This window comes from Plasmodium yoelii, assembly GCF_900002385.2.
Source record: "Plasmodium yoelii strain 17X genome assembly, chromosome: 10".
NCBI classification, from domain to species: Eukaryota; Apicomplexa; class Aconoidasida; order Haemosporida; family Plasmodiidae; genus Plasmodium; species Plasmodium yoelii.
Genome location: NC_036182.2, coordinates 499537 through 518073, shown reverse-complemented (window position 1 = coordinate 518073; position 18537 = coordinate 499537). Strand labels below are relative to the sequence as shown.

The following is an 18537-nucleotide window of genomic DNA, read 5'->3' as shown; positions in this document are numbered from 1 at the left end:
GCTTTGGTGTCATGCGTTCATATTTATTATATGTAATTTAATATTTTGCACAATGTAATAAAAACTATATTATGTATATATATATATATATAACAAAATAATAAATTTAAACTAAACCAAAAAATAATTACAATAAATATTCATAATTTTATTTATTGAAAATAATTGGCTTAAGTAATATTATACGTTGCCTGAGTATCCATAATCATTATAATATGGACTATGCAAATATTGCATGCAATAATTAAATAAATATATTAAGTTTTTTTTGTATATATATTAAATAAATTTTAATAATGGTCAGTTTTGATTCTTGCTTGAATTAAAGGAAATAAATGAAAATAAAATTAAAAAAATAAAAGGGATAATGTAAAAGCAAAAAATGCTTGATTTCCCGTTTCAGCGATCAGAAGCTACTATACCGTTTTCTGGAAATGAAGAATAACACTGTATTATAGAATACACTGTAACACCTTAAAATATTGTAATAAATTTTGAAAAGTATACAAAATAAATAAATATATATATATATGGGCAACCTATAAATTTAATTATGGGATATACAAAAACGCGTGTATTGCAAATTAAATCGTATTGTGTGATAGGTCTGCATTTTGATAAAATAATGGGAATGATATAAATAATAAAAATAAATAATAATAAACACAATTTATTATAATATTATTGCTTATATCCCATCATTTTTTAAATTGTATTTACTGATTGATTTATTACCATTTCATTTATCTATTTGTTTTTAATTTTGATTATTTATTTTATTATTATTATTTTTTTAATTTTTTTGAGGAAAGATGCTACCCTATTCCTCAATTTTTAACATATATAAACTACTTGTTTGTTTAAGTTTATATTATGCCCCCAACGAAATAAATAAATTAACATGATTTGTCGTATACTTCACATTAAGTGTATATACGTAAAGCATGCACACCTATATGTGTCTATATGTTCCTAGATATTTGTTAATCTGAATAATTCCATACACACATTACTTTTTTTCCATTTGTTGATGTCCAAATGATGCCAAATGCTCGGTTGATACTTGAGCGAATTATATTTATAGTAATATACATAGGAACAATATATACTTTTTGGAATTATATGAATATATACAATGCCTCGATAAGATATTACAGTTTTTTGGCTCTTATAGTTATATATACTACATCTTATATATTGGCAATATTACCCGAAATAATTAATTCGATTAAGGATGAATTATTTTATAAAACTCGAAAAAATAAAATTTATTCACATTCATTAAGAAAAGATGAAGTTTCAAAAAAACGAAAAAAAAAGGATAATAATAAAGGATTAGAATTCTCCAATTCTATTGATACAAATTTATTATATATTCATCAGGGTAATATTAAATATGAGTATATAAATAGAGATAATAATTTAAGAATACACAACACTTGGAATGATATAGAAGAAAATGAAATCAAAAATCTAGAAGAAGGTAATTACAGTAGTGAATATGATAGAGATGATGAGGAACGTAAAAAAGAAAAAAATATATACCATGGAGAAATAAATGGAAACATACTACATGAAGAAGAAAACCAAACGATGGATGCTGGAAAAGTGGACTACCATGCGACGAACGGAGAGCATAATATAAACGATGAAATAAATGATTACATTTTAAAAAAAAAAGAGAAAAATAAAAAATATATAATAGATAGCATTAACGATATTGAGGATATATTTAACGATGATCAAACGAAAACGCTAAAAATGAAAGACCAAATGATTCAGTTTATAGAGTTGAATTGTATGGATAGCGAATTAGAAGAAGCGAATGATAATGCAGATGAAAATACAGATGAAAACGTAGATGAAAATGGGAACAATCATAAAACCTCAAAAAAGGATTTCTATAAAATGGGAAGCATAAAAAAAATGAATAATATGATTATTTCAAATAATATGAGTAATAACGAAGATCAAATGATATATAATAAAAAATGTCAATTGAATGATTTAAATTCATATATTCATATGTCACTAAAAGATATAAAACGAGCAAATGAGTCTTTTTTATACGATGTGAAATATTTAAATACAAAGACCCTCGACTTTTTAACAGATAATAGAGAATTAAGTCTAATGTGGAAAGCAGATAGCATGCGAGCGAAACGGAAACAAAAAAAACGAAAGTATATATATTTCATGTTTAAAAGTAGAAATGATAGTATTTTGGGATTGAGCAATAGCTATTTTTCTTGGTTCAAACCCAATGGAGATAAGTATGTACTAGATAGTTTTTATGAAAGAAATAAACAAGTACAAAAAGTTAAACCTTTTTCACGTTGGCATAATTTATTACTAAAAATAATAATAAATATAAAAGTAACATATTTAAATTTTTGCAAGAATTCATCTTTTCTTATATCTGATTTAATAGTTACAATAACATTATTGTTAACATGGATTGGTGCATATAATTATTTTCGTAGAAATGATCCTTTAACAGATCGTGGTATGTTTAATTGGAATACAGATTATTTGCCTAATTTGTATATAACTATTGAAGGGTATTTACAAAGTATAATATTATATGATATATGTGTAAAACTTATACTATTTTTTATATCGCATCATATGTTTAGTTTTTGGTTTGTATTGAATATGCTAAACACCCCTTTTTTATACATATTAATATCGAAGTTTACAATGGTAAAGTATGAAAGATATGGATGGTTATATTTGACTGGGCCTTTTAGATTTATAAACATTTTAAGAATAGAAAATTTATTTGTAGAAAATACCAACCGTTATAATAAGTTAAATTTGCCTATAATTACATTGTCTATGCATATAATTATCCTTATTTATACCTATGCTTGTATACACTTATTAATCGAACAACCATGTAAAGGAGACTATCAATTATATGATTATATATTTTCAGTTATGCAAACATTAACTACAGCTGCATTAGGAAGAGGTACATGCTTCCCTTTTTCGCTGGAATCCAAAATTGTACATACATTTTATATTTGTATGGTATTTACTTATTTACATTATAAGATTCGATATTTAAAAAATCATTTAGTAGAAGATAAACAAATATATGGGAAAATTCCTAGTATTGGATCGAGATATTTTGTAATAATTGGACATATTAAGCCTATTGCTTTATATGTTATAATAAATGAATTACAATCAACTTATAACAACATTGATGATATAATAATATTAACAAGTTTACCTGTTAGATTTTATTTAAATATTATTAAATTATTAAATAAAAAAGGGTTAATACAAATCAGTTTGTGTAGATATGATTTAAACAAGCCATTTCCATTAACTATTAAAAAAATTATATCATACAGTATCGGAATATTTATATGTAATAATATTATGAACACATATCATAATATTAATAATGATATAGAGACATTAAAAAGATATAACGAAATAAAATCACTTGGTCCATTTAATAAATACACATCTGTTCTTTTAAATAATATGTGTAATTATAATATTTTACTTAAAAAAAATTATAGAAATATTATATGTCTAAATGATTTAAAAATGAAACTTTTTGCAAAAACAATGGATGATTGTCCAGGCATGTTTTTGCTAATTCTTCTTCTTTTCATTAATGTTCCTCAGAAGAATCAATCAAAAAGTACCGATTTATTGAAGAAATATTTTGATGAAATTAATTTAAACAATGATTCAGAAAATGAAAAGAAATACAGAAAAAAAAAATTATATCGTTGGAAAAATAACACAAATGATAAATTGAAACGGTTTCATACCTCGTTAGGTAATAATCACAATCAAGAAAAAGAGATAAACATTTTTGAAAATAAGAAAAATAATAACTATAATATTGAAATAATTGAAGATGGAACAAATCATAATTATGAAAAAATCAAAGATGTAGATTTAAAAGTAATAGATGAAAATACACAGAGAAAAGCTAATAAAATATCGGAAAGTATAAAAAAAGAAAAATATATATTCAACTTATTTTCTAAATTTAATAAAAATAAAAAAAGAATGTCTTTATTTCCATATATGAGAAAAAATATAAAAAAAAAATTTTATAACTCAACCAATGAATATAGTTATCATTACAATTCATATAATAATTATTTAGATTATATAAAAGGGATTAAATATAATATATATAAAATAAAACTACCAACTTTATTTTTTAATCTTTATTTTACAACTATTGCTCATTATATGTATATGAATTATAATGTTTTTGTAATTGGAATAATTAATGAATATTCTGAAATTAAATTAAATCCTATCGATTATATTTATAAAAATGAAGATGTTCATTTTATTTTGTTAACTGATAAATATAATATTTTGCAAAAAATTAAAAATATTAAAAATATAGAATTCGATTGGAATAATAATATAGAATCAATAAAAATAAAAATTAACAAACAAAAAGATGCCAAGAAAAATCTGGATAATAATATAACGAATAAATTTATTGATAAAAATTGTAATAACTATTATAATAATATTAAAAAACTAAAATGTGATATCAGTGGAAAGTATTTTGATCCAGTTTTAAATATATTCAGAGTAGATAATTATTTACAGGCTTTAGAAATATTTAAATTAAGAGAAAAACAAGACAATCACATGAGAGCATCTAGTAATGACTCATGTTGTTCTGATGTCGATAATAAAATGAAGAAAAATAAAAATGGAATAAAAAATGTGTCTAATAAATTTGAAAGTTATGAAAATGGTGGAAAAAACGTATCTCTTAGTAGTATGACGGATTCAGAAACAGACAAGATAAAAAGTAAAAATGATAAACCGAAAAAGAAAACTTGTAAAAAGTACACCCCAAATTTCATGATTTTAATAAACTGGGCCCAATCATTAAATACGTTTTTAAAAGTATTGTACAAACGAAAAAAACATAATATTATTATACTAAGTGATAATGTTCCTGCGTACATATATAATAACAATTTATCAAAATATAATATATGTTATATACAAAAATCACCATTAATTATGTTCAACTTAATTATTGCAGGAATATTAGTATGTAAAAAATGTGTAATATTTAAAAATTATTTAAAATTAAACTCATATGAAAATATAATATCTCATAATGAAAAAATTGGATTAAATTATTTTGAATATATGTGTAAAACTAATGATAATGATACAATTATAATTTTTAATAATATACAAAATATATTCAGAAGAAGAGATAAAAAGGATGCATATATAGATTTTTTTATTAATGAAAATAATAACTTTAATGCATATAATGATTATTTTAAAAAAAAAATGTCTATGAAAAATGATGGAAATACTTATGAAGATGAAGAAAGAAAAAAATTATTAAAGAAAATAAAAAAAAATGATAATAAAAATGAACGAAAAAACAATATATATCTTTTAATAGAATTAAATAATACATTATGTATACAATATTTAAATAACGATCCATATACTACGATTAATGTCGTGAAAAACAAGTTACATCACCTTAATATGGATATAGCACATAATTTATTATTCATTGAAAATTATAAAAGACAAATACAATTTTTTAAATATGGGAATTTATTAGTAGAAAATGTTTATAAAAAAATCGAGCACATATTTATAGATAATTATTATTTTTATCTATATTTTTTACAGTTTACTTCATCAAATGTATTTGTTGATGAACTTATTTATCATTTAATTGGATACACATTTCCTATCAATAATAATTCCATAGATATTTCAATAATCGAATCTTTTATACATGGAACTTATTCCGACGAAAATAAACAATTTAAAGCAAATTTATTGCTGAAAAAAATTAAGTTAAAATATCATGGAGTTGAGTTTTTCTGTATATTTCAGGTAGAATAATGATGCTACCCTGTCTTGGATAGCTATTATATATAATTACATTTTAAGTGGAATTTTTAGTTAGATTTTTAGAACCTCATTTGATATATATTTATTTTTATTTCGTAGAAATATCTTAAGAAAGGGGCAATAATAATCGGAGTTTATCGACTCAACGAAGATAACGACATGAGCGTAGTTATTCCATGTCCTGAGAGGAATTTCATTATGCACAAAAATGATAGGGTACATTGAAAATGAAAATGAAAAATAAAATGAAAAATAAAATGAAAAATAAAATGAAAAATAAAATGAAAAATAAAATGAAAAATAAAATGAAAAATAAAATGAAAAATAAAATGAAAAATAAAATCTAAAAAAAATAAAAAATATAAATGATATAATAACAAAATAATGTGAAAAAAAAAATTAAAACAATTTTAATCTGTTCAAACTAAGGTCTCATTTTGACGTTCCTTTTTTCTATTACATATGCAGGTGTATGTTATACAAAGCGAGTATAAACCCTAGGAATTATTTCAATTGTTTTTTCTTCCATATTTTTGTTTAAAAATCTTTATATATACACATATTTTCTGTATTTTGCATATAACTTACTCGAGATTTATGATTATTTGGTAAGGAATCTAAGAAAGATATATGAAAGCTTTCAATGTTTTTGTTTTTAAGTGGAAGACAATTAAAACAGTTATTATTACATAAAGTGTTAAATAAACTTAAGCTTTGTGAATTAAATATTTCCAAATATTTATTAGTTTGTTGAATAATTTTATTAATTTTGTTAATTTTGTTAATTTTTCTTTTCTTATAAAAAACAATTTTTTTTACTTTCAAATTATATTTATTCATATTTATTTTGGTCTCTCTTGTGCATATATTTTTTACATTCGTTTTGTTTTGAATTTTTTTATTTTCACAATTTTTATTATTTTTTATTTTTTTTGTATCATTTACTATATTATTAAAAAAAATGCAAGAAAAAAATACTCTTTTAAATAGACTAATTTTGGGAATACTTTTATTTATTGTAGTTGTATTAGTAGACACAGGTAAATCACTTTTTATTTTTTCTTCTGTCAATTTTCTATCAAACGTTGGTGTTTTATTTTTTCCACTGCTACATAACTTTGTATCTCTATATCCATCTCTTTTTTCGTATATATTATTTTTATAATTGTTTGCGTCTTTCCTATTTAAATAATTTGTTTTGTTCACATTTTTCGTATTTTTATTTAATTGCTCGTTTTGACACATTTTAATATTGTAGGGTTTATTTGCATGCGAATGTACTAATTTTGATGCATTTGTTTTGATTATATATATATTTTGGGGGTTATTAGTCCCTTCGTTGCTTTGGCACTGTTGAATCATCGTTTTATTATTATTCACAAGCATGTTTTTCTTAAATTTCATATTTTGTAAATCTATACGATTCATATTATGCGTGTTTAATATCTGTATGTTAGCGTTATAAGAATCTTGAATATATAAAGGTGTTCTTAAAATATTTATGTTGTCTATACATATATAATCATATATATTATGATTTTGTGAAGTGTTACATGTTTTTATATGGTTATTAATGCTATTTTTAACGTCGAATAAATTACCATTTGTTGCGTAATTCATATTTATTGCATCCTGACTTTGTTTGGTTGATATTTTGTTAGCATCCATTAAATTGATACTATTATATTTATTCGTGGTTTCTTTTTTTATCTTATTATTGTAACTGACAAAATTCATGATTGAGTTATTACCTTTTTTGTTATAATCAATTACATTGTTTTTTAAACTTTGCTTTATATTATTTTGATTTGAATTTGATGGTATATTAATATTTTCACTTTCTTTAGGGAGTATTGACTTGTGATATGTTTTGGAAATATTATCAACTTGTGGGATTTCATTAGCAGCACTATTGGGCTTATCTATTTGGGGGGCGATATCATTTTGTTGACATATTTGTAAATTCTCTTTTTCAATTTGTTTAGCCTTCATTTTGTAATCGACAATTAAACTTATACTATTTTTTATGTTCATATTCAATGTCTCTTCTTTTTTTTTCATAATAACTATTACTTTTAAATAAAAGTCCCATATTAATTTTTTGTTCATGATATATAGATTATTTATAAAATACTGATTATCATATATTTTGGTAATATATTGATGCAATTTTCCAAATTTTAAAATACACGCAATATAGTATTCTATCAACTTGGCTAATATATGATTATGATGTACATTTTTTTGTTTTTTTTCATTCATATACATGACGAGGGGTACTATATATTTATCAAAGACACTAATATTGTATACTTGCAAATTTTTACTCTTTTTTTTATTTTTCTTTTTTTTTTTAAGTTTTTTTACTATAGTATTTTCTTCGGGTGCATTATTTGTTCCTAACTTTTCTATTTCATATACTTCAGTGTGATCGTAAAATCGAATAGTTTTAGTTTTTTGTGTTTTTTCTTCCTCAATTTGGCATTTTTTTTCTAATGTGTTGATTTTGTTTTCTTGTTCTAGTTCTTGACGAATTCCATCAATATTACAACCATCACTATGTTGACTTATTGTTTCCTCAGAGTTATTACGTGACATATTATTTTCATTCATTTGTGTAATCATATGCTGATAATTATATATTTTGTTATCGTTTGTATCTTCTTTATCTACTTGTTCATCATTATTAGCACCTACTTCATTAGTGCATATAACAGGATCAACATTTTCTCCTTCGACTAGTATTCTAGAAAGTTTTTCAACTACATCTTCATCTGTCTTCTCGCATTCCTCCATATTAATATCGAACATTACATCACTTTCCTTTTGTATGGGCATTTGATTATTCAAAATTTGGTAAATCTGTGTAGAACTTAGTAATATTTCATCTGTTTCCATATCTTCATTTTTTTGAGAATCCTCTGATTGGTTTATTTTATTAACAAATAACTTTTCGTTATTAATATTAATAGGATTTTCCTCCATTTTTTTAGTGTTGTCATTTTCATTTATATAACTCTCTTTTATTTCTTCACAAATTGAGGGATAATTATTTCTTTTATTATTTTCCCAGGTTTTTACATTTAAAAGGAATTTACCCTTCATATGAAATTTTTGTTTATTGTCTTTTTGTATTTTTTTTCCCATAATTTGGGTATTTTTTTTTGTTAATTCATCAAATTTTTTTCCACCTACTTTGCCTTGAATTTTCGTTTTCTTTATAATGTCTTGTTTATCTTTTTCGGTGAATTTTACGCATCTTTGAGATTCAGTACTCATCTCATTTTGAACATCACCCATAGAGAGATTTTCTATAGTTGGAGTTATTTCTATATTTTCATAATTTTTGTATATTATTTGGTTATCCTTGTCATTTTTTTTTATTATTATATTTTCAGATTGAATTGTAGTTTTTTGAGGTTGATCTTCATAAAAATCATTTAAAAAAAATTGTCCAGGGAATGCTTTAAATAATTCTTCTATAGTTCTTTTTATTTCATTTTCTAAATTATGTTTTATATCTTCTTCTGAATTCACAATTTTACGATGTTTTATATTTTTATAATTATATAATGACTGATAACTTTCGTTATTTATTTGTTGAATTAAATTACTGCCTTCGTTTTCTTCTTTTAATATATTTTCAAATGAATTTCCAAAATTACCATTTTCTTCATATGCATCATTATTTTTATATATTTCTGAGTATATCACTAAATTCGCCTTTTTTTTTGGTTCTAAATTATATTTATTGTATTGTTCATAGCTGCCACTTGTATAATTATTAATGTTGTATTTGCTATCACTATATTTTTCGCTAATATTTTGATCTATAGTTTTAGATAATTGTTCAATATCTGCATATTGACTATTTTTTACGTTTATTATTCCAATAATATTATTATCCTGGTTGTTATTTTTAACTTTATAATTACCGTTTTTAGAATCAGACATATCGTTATTTATGAAAATATCCATGTCTTCATCACTTGTTGGATATCCATCACATGAAACATTACATTCATTTATTTTTATCATATTAAGGCTAATATTTGAGTTGATTTTCTCAGAGTCATATATGTTTTTTTTAGAATCCGTGTCATTTTCATCTTTACTAGGTGGAATTATAATTTGTTGTGAAAAATTTGAATATTTTGAATTATTATTAATATTTTTTTCTTCCTGATCATAATTAATATAACATTCCAAATCATTAGAATTGGTTGACATTTCATGATTACATTTTTCTGTATTACCAAAAATAGAGGATGCAATAGTTTGTTCATTGTTACTATTTTGATTTTGCTTATTTTTTTTAATTTTTTTTTTCTTATTTTTTCTTTTATTTTTATTATTCGCCTCTTGTTTGGTTTTATCATTTATATTCTCATTATCACTGAATTTTTTTGTCCCTTCAAAATATATGTTTGCTTTTCCAGAAGCAATGTTGTAATTTTTCTTTGTCTTTTTTTTTTTTTTTTTTTTTTTTTTTTTCGATTTTTTTTTTCCGCCTTTGTTATTATTTTCCACAAATTTATTTGAAGAATTTTTATCGTCATATTCTTCATTTGTTATTTTGTTAATTGTGTTCTCTAAAATTGAGGTTGTTTTTTCTGGTATCTTTGACTCGTTTTGTATAAGAGGATGACTTATGCATAAAATGTCAGAATTGTTATTATTTATATCAATTTCATTCTGTTGCTCATTTTTTGAAATGGTTATACTATCTCGTTCATTCAAAATAGTATTTTCTACCCCTTTATAAGTAACTATTTTTTTTTTGTAATATTTTTGGAGCATGGAAAAATGTAAATATGTAAAAAAATACTGTCTATTTATCTTATATTTTTTTAGTATATTATAAGCCTTTTTTTTTGAAAATTTGCAAAATAGGTTATACTTGTTAGGAGTACTATTCTTACTTATTGTTTTTCTTTTAAAAAATGATTCGTTTTTATTGATTGTTTTGTTCTTAAATACAATTTTTTTATTTACTACTATATATGTATATTTGTTATTTAAAATCGAAATAAGTCCAAGATATTGGAACTTTGATATTTCGTTTTTTATTTTGTGTCTACATATTAAATTATATTTTTTTTTTAATAGTTTTTTCTGTAACCATTTGTGTTTTTTCTTTTCTTCAACATTATTGTGTGCCATTTTGGGGGGTTCGGCCATTTCTTTCGTTATAGATTCTTCATTTGTTTTATCGTCATTTATATTATTATCTGATACATTATCGTCACTTTTGTCATCACTATAAATATGATCTGTATCGTATATATGCATGTAATCATTATTATCCTTATATTCTGGTAATATCTCTTTATTAGGAAGTGATAAATATGATTTATTTTTCATTAACATAGTTGTATGTTCTTGTTCGTTGTCTTCGATTTTACAATCGCTATCCTCATTATCATCTGTGTATTCATATATAGAATAAAATGACATTTTTGATGATACTACATTTTCACTATAACTTCCAAAATTTAATAAACTCCCCTTTATAAATTCTCTTGAACTTTTTATTTCGTAAAAAATAGATTCATTTGTACCTTTGCAATCACTTTCACTGGAATGGTTTGAATTGTTGTTGATATCATTATTTGTTTTGTCTATATCTTTATTAGGATTCATATTATTGTTTAAAAATCCAAAATATTTTTCGAAAATTGATTTTTTTTCTTTTTTATTAGAATCTATAGATGATTTATTTTCCTTGGAAGGGTTCATAGAAATATTCATTTCTTTTCCCTCATTATATGTAGAATTATTATTTTTCCAATTCGTCATATTTATTTGATGTGTATATAATAATATGCATTGTAACTAGTAGAAATATATTTTAAAAAAATATTTATGAATATATGTGTGCATCTGTAGTATATTTTTTAAATATATATAAATTTTCAATAAAAAAACACTACAATTCAATGTCTAATTATTTGAAAATTATGATTTATTGGCGTGTGCATCTGCTTATTTTTTTTAGTTATATAGAGGTGGTAAAAAAATGTGCACTATTCTTCCCAGTACCAAAATTTTACATGTTATAAATCGCATAAATGGGCACCTATATATATGGTTAAAAGAATAAAATATATAATAATAAATAAACAAATAATAATAGTAATAATGTATACTATTTCCAATTAAATTATAATATAATCATGATTTTTAAAAAATGTCTACATATCAATTTATTGTATATATATATATGTATACATAAATTAATATAGTTGTTTTGAAACCATGTTATTTATTTATCACGCTGTTATTACGGTGCTATGTGTCTATTTATTTTTTATTTTTTTTTTCATGTTATAAATTATATTGTTATAAATATTTGTTATTTTTATTTTAATATATTTTAAAATATAATTGTTTCTATATTTTATATTATATGCGATTTTTACATCTTTTATTTATTATATTATTTTTTAGACAAAATATTTTCCGAACTAAAAATTTATAATTCCCATTTCGAGGTTAAAACAAATATTTTATTAATCACTTTTTTAATATTTTTTTGGTGGTACGCTCTATTATAACCGACGTTATTATTATTGTACTATTTTTTCTATTTTTTTTTGTTTTACCATATTAGGGATATTTTATTTTTTAATTTTTACAACAGTACTATTATTTCATCCAGTTAATAAATATGTAAATGGTACTTTTAAATGACATTTTCTCTTTATTTTATTTTCTATTCTTTTATCGATGATGCACTAGGTGCAGGCATGAGAAAAAGAAGTCGAGGTGTGAATTTTTTTCACGGTTTCTCCATATTCCATGAAAAAAGAGAAAACGTATAAATGCATATGAACTTAAATAAATTTTAAAAGAAAATGAGTTGTAAAATTATTAAGTATTATAACAATATATATTGGTAAATATATTTATATACAAAAATAGTAATTGTAATGATCAATATTCATATTTTAAAAATGTGTTGTTACAATATGGGTAGCCTACTTTTTATATGTATAATCATTTAAATAGTTTCCTTAATCTTTAGTTATAATTCGAAATAATTATATTTCTCATTTTAATTTTGTATATTACTTATGGCATGTCCAAGAGAAATCAAAAATAATATGTATAAACCTTTTTTATCTTACAACTTATGTAAAACCCTTATATTTATATATGTATTTGTATTACCACTGTGTTAATGTCTTTTTAACCAGATTTAAATGAGTTATATACAAAATGTGTTATTGGTCACACAATTGAATCATATTACAATAAACAAATAAATATACGCAATGAAAAATGGTATATATTTAATCTGCCATATAGTTTTATAGGATTCTAAGTATATTGGAATTTTATGATCGTTTCAAATTTTTTTTTTTTTAATTATTTTACCCTTTTAAATAATATACTTATTATAATATTAATGCAACGCATTTTTTCATTGAAATAATTCTTTTAATGACCTAGTCCTAGTTCTATTACAAACTAGGCATTAATAACCTTTTCATTTTTTAAGAACTAATTTGTTTATACACCAATTTAGAGTGTATTATTATCACTATATTTATTTAGACTTTAATTATTTTTATTTATTATTTTTTAGCAAACATTACTAAATAATGAGCTTAAAAACTATCATAATTTGTATTGTTCACAAGGTATTTAATGCATGTGTGTTGAATTAGAATTATTGCATTTTTTTATTATAATATTTTTATAGCTAACTTAGATATACCAAAATATAGGAAAAGATTTTAAGATGTATAAACTTATAAAAATAATAATGCTTAAATATAAACAAATTAGCACTTACTATGTGACATTATAATTTAAACATTATATAATGTACTATATATATATGTTAAAAAATTAATTTACTACGGTAATGTATTATAAACATTTTTGGGGGGATTTGAATTAATCCCTTGAGGGTAAAAAACATTTCAAAAAAGGACTTCCCAAATTAGTTGTTTTAACGTACGACCTAAATAGGTTATTTATTATCTAATTATAAATATATAAAATCAACAAATTTTCAATATATTTACGCAAACATGTAAAAATAACTTTTGCCAATCTAAAAAAAAAATATTTACATGTAAATTTTTGGTATTAAAAATAACTTATAATGCTAAGTTGTATATATAAAATTTTAATTAGTGTTTTTTTTTGTGCTTTATATCTTTATTTTTTTTTATAAAATTTTTTTTTTATATCACTTCAATAAGCCATTGATTAGTGCAATTTTTATAAATTAATTTTCTTATACAATTTTAGGTAAATAAGCCATTAATAATGTATATATATATTATTCTAACTTTTTTTAAATACTAAAAATTAATTATTATGTATAAAAATAACACCATATACAATTGTACATATTGTATTATTTATAATTATATTAATGTTTACGTTATGCTAATGTTTATGTTTATATTTATGTATGACAAATTAAAAAAAAAAAATAAAGCTATATTATTAATTACATAAAATAATGTCCTATGTATATATATTATTAATTAAACAATTTTCATTGCATAAGCTATATGTATCCGATTTTTCTTTTTATTTTATATAGAATTATTTAAAATTTAAATATCTAAAATAAGTACAATATATAATATAATGTTTTATTTATAATAAATAAATAGCGATATATGGCTTATTAGCATTTTTTTTTTTAATTGATATTTATCTATTTATGCAGTCAATTTATATTTCAATTCTTTTTTTTTAATAGCTAAAAAAAAATTAATATGGAAATATGAGTTATTTGTTTTTTTTAATTTATCTATAAATTTATAGATTATCATTATTTAAAGAAAATTTATAATATTTATATATTATAATTATTTTTATATATTTAATCCTTATTTATATATATTATTATTTATAATATATATATATATATCGTTATTCGTTTAATACAAATTTTATAAATTAGTATTCATTATCTATATATTTTGTATTTAACATCATATATTTAGTATTTTATAGTTATGAGTTTATTATATTTAATCACATAAATATACATATTTACATAGAATTATTTCCTATACATTATATATATAATTAATTTCTTCGTTCACATATTTATTTAACATTCTTAAAAAATATTTTTAATGTTTATATTTAAAATTTTACACTGATTTTTAGATTTTATTATACTATACACTCTATTGATGTTATAGATTGATTAGTATCATTTTTTTTAGCATCAATTAATTTTTATTATTTTTAAGATTTTGATTTTATTTTCGCGTGTAAATATATATATTTATATACAAGCAGTACGACACATTTCTTAAAATAAGCATAAATGCAAAAAAACGAAAGAAAATTAATAAAATAATAAATTTGATTTTAGTTTATTTACATAGAAAAACATATGATTTGTGTTTAATACTAAGGGACCTTTATCGTTTTGTATCTTAACCAACCAAACGATTAAAAGTGGCATATATAATGATACGTGCTGTGTATAAGATGAACACATTATATATGTCATTTTTTTTATAATACTCAATTTTGTTTATGTGACACTTATATATTTATACTAAGTTCGCGTATACAATATTGAATAATATCCAAAAAAAAAAAACGAAAATATAAATACGTTAGAATAATAAAGACAAAATGAAAATAATAATCCCCAAAGTTTTAGCTATTATCGCTTTAATTAACTATGTTAGTGTGAGCGGATCAAACAAAAATTGTTCATTAGATATAAAATCAACTATTAATAAAGGAAAAGATGATGCTGATAATAAAGACCAATCAGGTGTTCCAAATGGAAATGCAAACGATGATAAAACGAGCAACAATGACAACACAAATAACAATGAACAAAATAACGCTCAAAATGGTGATGCATTAAATAACAAAAATGCTAACTCTAATGACCCTATAGATGTAGTAAATAATTCTGAACAATCTATTAAAGGATTATCTTTTGACAAATTAGCGAATGGTGAGAAAATAAAATCTATACTTGACTCTCTTATTGAAAATGAAAAAAATGATAATGGTACTAATGGAAAAGATATGTATAAAGTTATGATGAGTAATATTTTTAAAGGAATAGATAATGGTGCTGATAATGATACAACTAATTCCCAAAATAATGAAGTAGATAATGTTGGCAACTTCAATATGTCACAAGAAAATCATGAACAATTAGAAAATTTAAAAAAAAATATAGAAAATGCATTAAAAGAACGTGGAATAAATATTGATGAGTTGTCAAACAATTTTTTGAACGGAAATAAGGAAGAAGGCAAAGATGCATTTATGGAACTTTTAAAAAGTATGTCTCAAGATGATAATTTAATTATGAATCTTCCTGACTTTACACAAAATGGTAACTTCCCTAATTTAGATATACCAAATATATTTAGTTTATCAGATGATGATCTAAATAGCATCGATTATAATATCATAGAAAAAAATAACGAAAACGCATTAAATGCTACGAATGACAATACAAAAGAAAATGAAGATGTTAACGAAGATAAATACACATTGTTTGATAACTCTAATTCTGATGAAAATGTAAACAATGAAGATAGTACTATTGAAAACGTCCAACCTTCAAATGATGAAAACTTAATAAGTAATGGTGACAGTGCACTTGATAGCGATGTTGATAGTGTTAGTGGTAATGATAGCGGTTATCTAACTGAAAGTGATAATGATAGTGGTTATCTAACTGAAACTGACAGTGATAATATGATTGATAGTGATAGCGATGTTAATTATTTAACTGGTAGTGAATTTAGTGATATAGATTCTAGTGTAACTGATAGTGGAAGTGAAAGTGGAAGTGAAAGTGAAAATAATGTTGAAAATAATGCTGAAAATAATGAGAACTCTACCCAAGAAATCGAAGATTCTGAAACTAACAATGGAGAAGAAGAATTAATAGCCTCATCTTCCACGAATAATAACCAAAAAGATAATGCCCCAAGTTTACAGGAAAATGAACATATAAAACCCAATATTGTCAAACCTAGTGCTTCAAAAGTAGAAGTAGTAGATCAAACTATTAAAAAGACCCCAAAAAAAAATAAAAAATATGTAAAAAAACCAAACTTCCCAAAAACAAATCTAAGAAGATTCCCATTTGAGCAATCAAAAATAAATGAAATGCTAGAAAGTTTTGAAAATAGCGAATTTTATAAAACTATTCTAAAAAATATACTAGATAAATATGTTATTTTGGATGATAATGATCAAAATGGAGGAAAAAATAATGGAAATAATAATAAAAAAGATGAAGAAGATGAAATAAATATCAAAGAATTCAGCGTAAAAGATCTTAAGCAATTAATTCAAGATAATATACTTGATTATAGTGATTTAACAGAAGAAGAATTAACAAAATTAGCTGGACCAGATAAGGCATTCTATGACTTATCACCATATGCTAATGAAGATAAAGATTTCTCAATAAATGAAGGATCTACTCTTGAAAATGAACAATTAGCTACTTACTTAAATAAATTTGGTCAATATCATATGAGTTATGACAATAAAACTCTTGACTACTTAAAACAGAAAAAATCCGAGAAAAAAGAAGAAGACCAAGAAGACGAAAATTTCTACGATGCTTACAAACAAATTAAAAGTTCATATTCTGGTATCCCCTCAAACTATTATCACCAAGCACCACAATTGATTGGTGATAAATATGTCTTTACATCTGTATATGATCAAAAAAAAGATTTAATTAAATTTTTAAAAAAAACAAATGGTAAAAGTATTTACACCCATCCCGATGAGCTTGAAAATGGAAATACAGCAAACAAAACAGGAAGTGATCAAACTGGTAAATCTTCAGACATTAAGCAATTGCAAAAATTGAGCTATTATAAAAGAAAAAATGCATATAACATTCTTGTAGAACAAAGACGTATAGAAAAGGAGGAAAAAGAAAAAATGGAAAAAAAAGCCAAAACACCCAATAAATTGGTCAATGATGATTACATACAACATTTAAATAACGGTGGTTTAAACAAAAATACTGTTTTATTTTCAAAAGACGAACTTGATAAAATGGTAAATGGCAAATATTCCCAATCTGGAAACTCAAATGGTGACTCAGCCAATAAAAATTTAGATAACATTACAGCTAATATTAAAAATGTGAATAATGAACAAAATGATAATCAATCTAATTCTGTTGTCAACGATGATGAGAATGATGAGAATGAATTGTTAGAAGATTACCCAGAGGATGAAGATGAATAAGACGAAAAGTATTGTATAGTATAAGAAGTGTTTCAATAGGATAGGTTTATGCGGAAAAGGAGAGGAAATATTGTTTTCTCTAATATATAATTATAAAATTGAAAAAAGAGAAGCTAGTAGTAGCATAGGTGTACGAGTCACATGATTTTCTTTTCGCACGCCTATGTCATATTAAAAAATTTCTTGGGAATCAATATTGCTTTTATAGAAAAAAAATTATCAATATGTTTTTTTTCTTGTTTTAATTAAAAAATATATAATCATATACATATATATGTACATTCTTATTTTTATATACGTATGCTTTATAGGCATATTTTTATAAAATTGTGAATTTTTATGATTTTTTTTTTGGCTATTTGTAAAACATTTTTTTTTTATGGTTAAAAAAATTTTTAGAAACGT

At 22.4% G+C, this 18537-nt stretch overlaps 3 protein-coding genes across 3 annotated transcripts; 2 read left to right on the top strand and 1 right to left on the bottom strand.

Annotated features, from left to right (window-relative positions):
• Positions 1–1038: 1038 nt before the first annotated feature.
• Positions 1039–6396, top strand: PY17X_1010300 (conserved Plasmodium protein, unknown function; the record flags this gene model as incomplete). Its single annotated transcript, XM_022956193.1, has 3 exons — positions 1039–5877; positions 5995–6111; positions 6364–6396. 3 exons carry the CDS (start codon positions 1039–1041, stop codon positions 6394–6396), a joined length of 4989 nt encoding a protein of 1662 aa, XP_022813270.1.
• A 36-nt stretch (positions 6397–6432) lies between these two features.
• PY17X_1010200 (conserved Plasmodium protein, unknown function) lies at positions 6433–11694 on the bottom strand (the record flags this gene model as incomplete). Its single annotated transcript, XM_022956192.1, has 1 exon — positions 6433–11694. One exon carries the CDS (start codon positions 11692–11694, stop codon positions 6433–6435), a length of 5262 nt encoding a protein of 1753 aa, XP_022813269.1.
• A 3825-nt stretch (positions 11695–15519) lies between these two features.
• PY17X_1010100 (translocon component PTEX150, putative) lies at positions 15520–18132 on the top strand (the record flags this gene model as incomplete). The annotated part of the gene is made up of 1 exon (XM_725080.1): positions 15520–18132. One exon carries the CDS (start codon positions 15520–15522, stop codon positions 18130–18132), a length of 2613 nt encoding a protein of 870 aa, XP_730173.1.
• Positions 18133–18537: the final 405 nt, after the last annotated feature.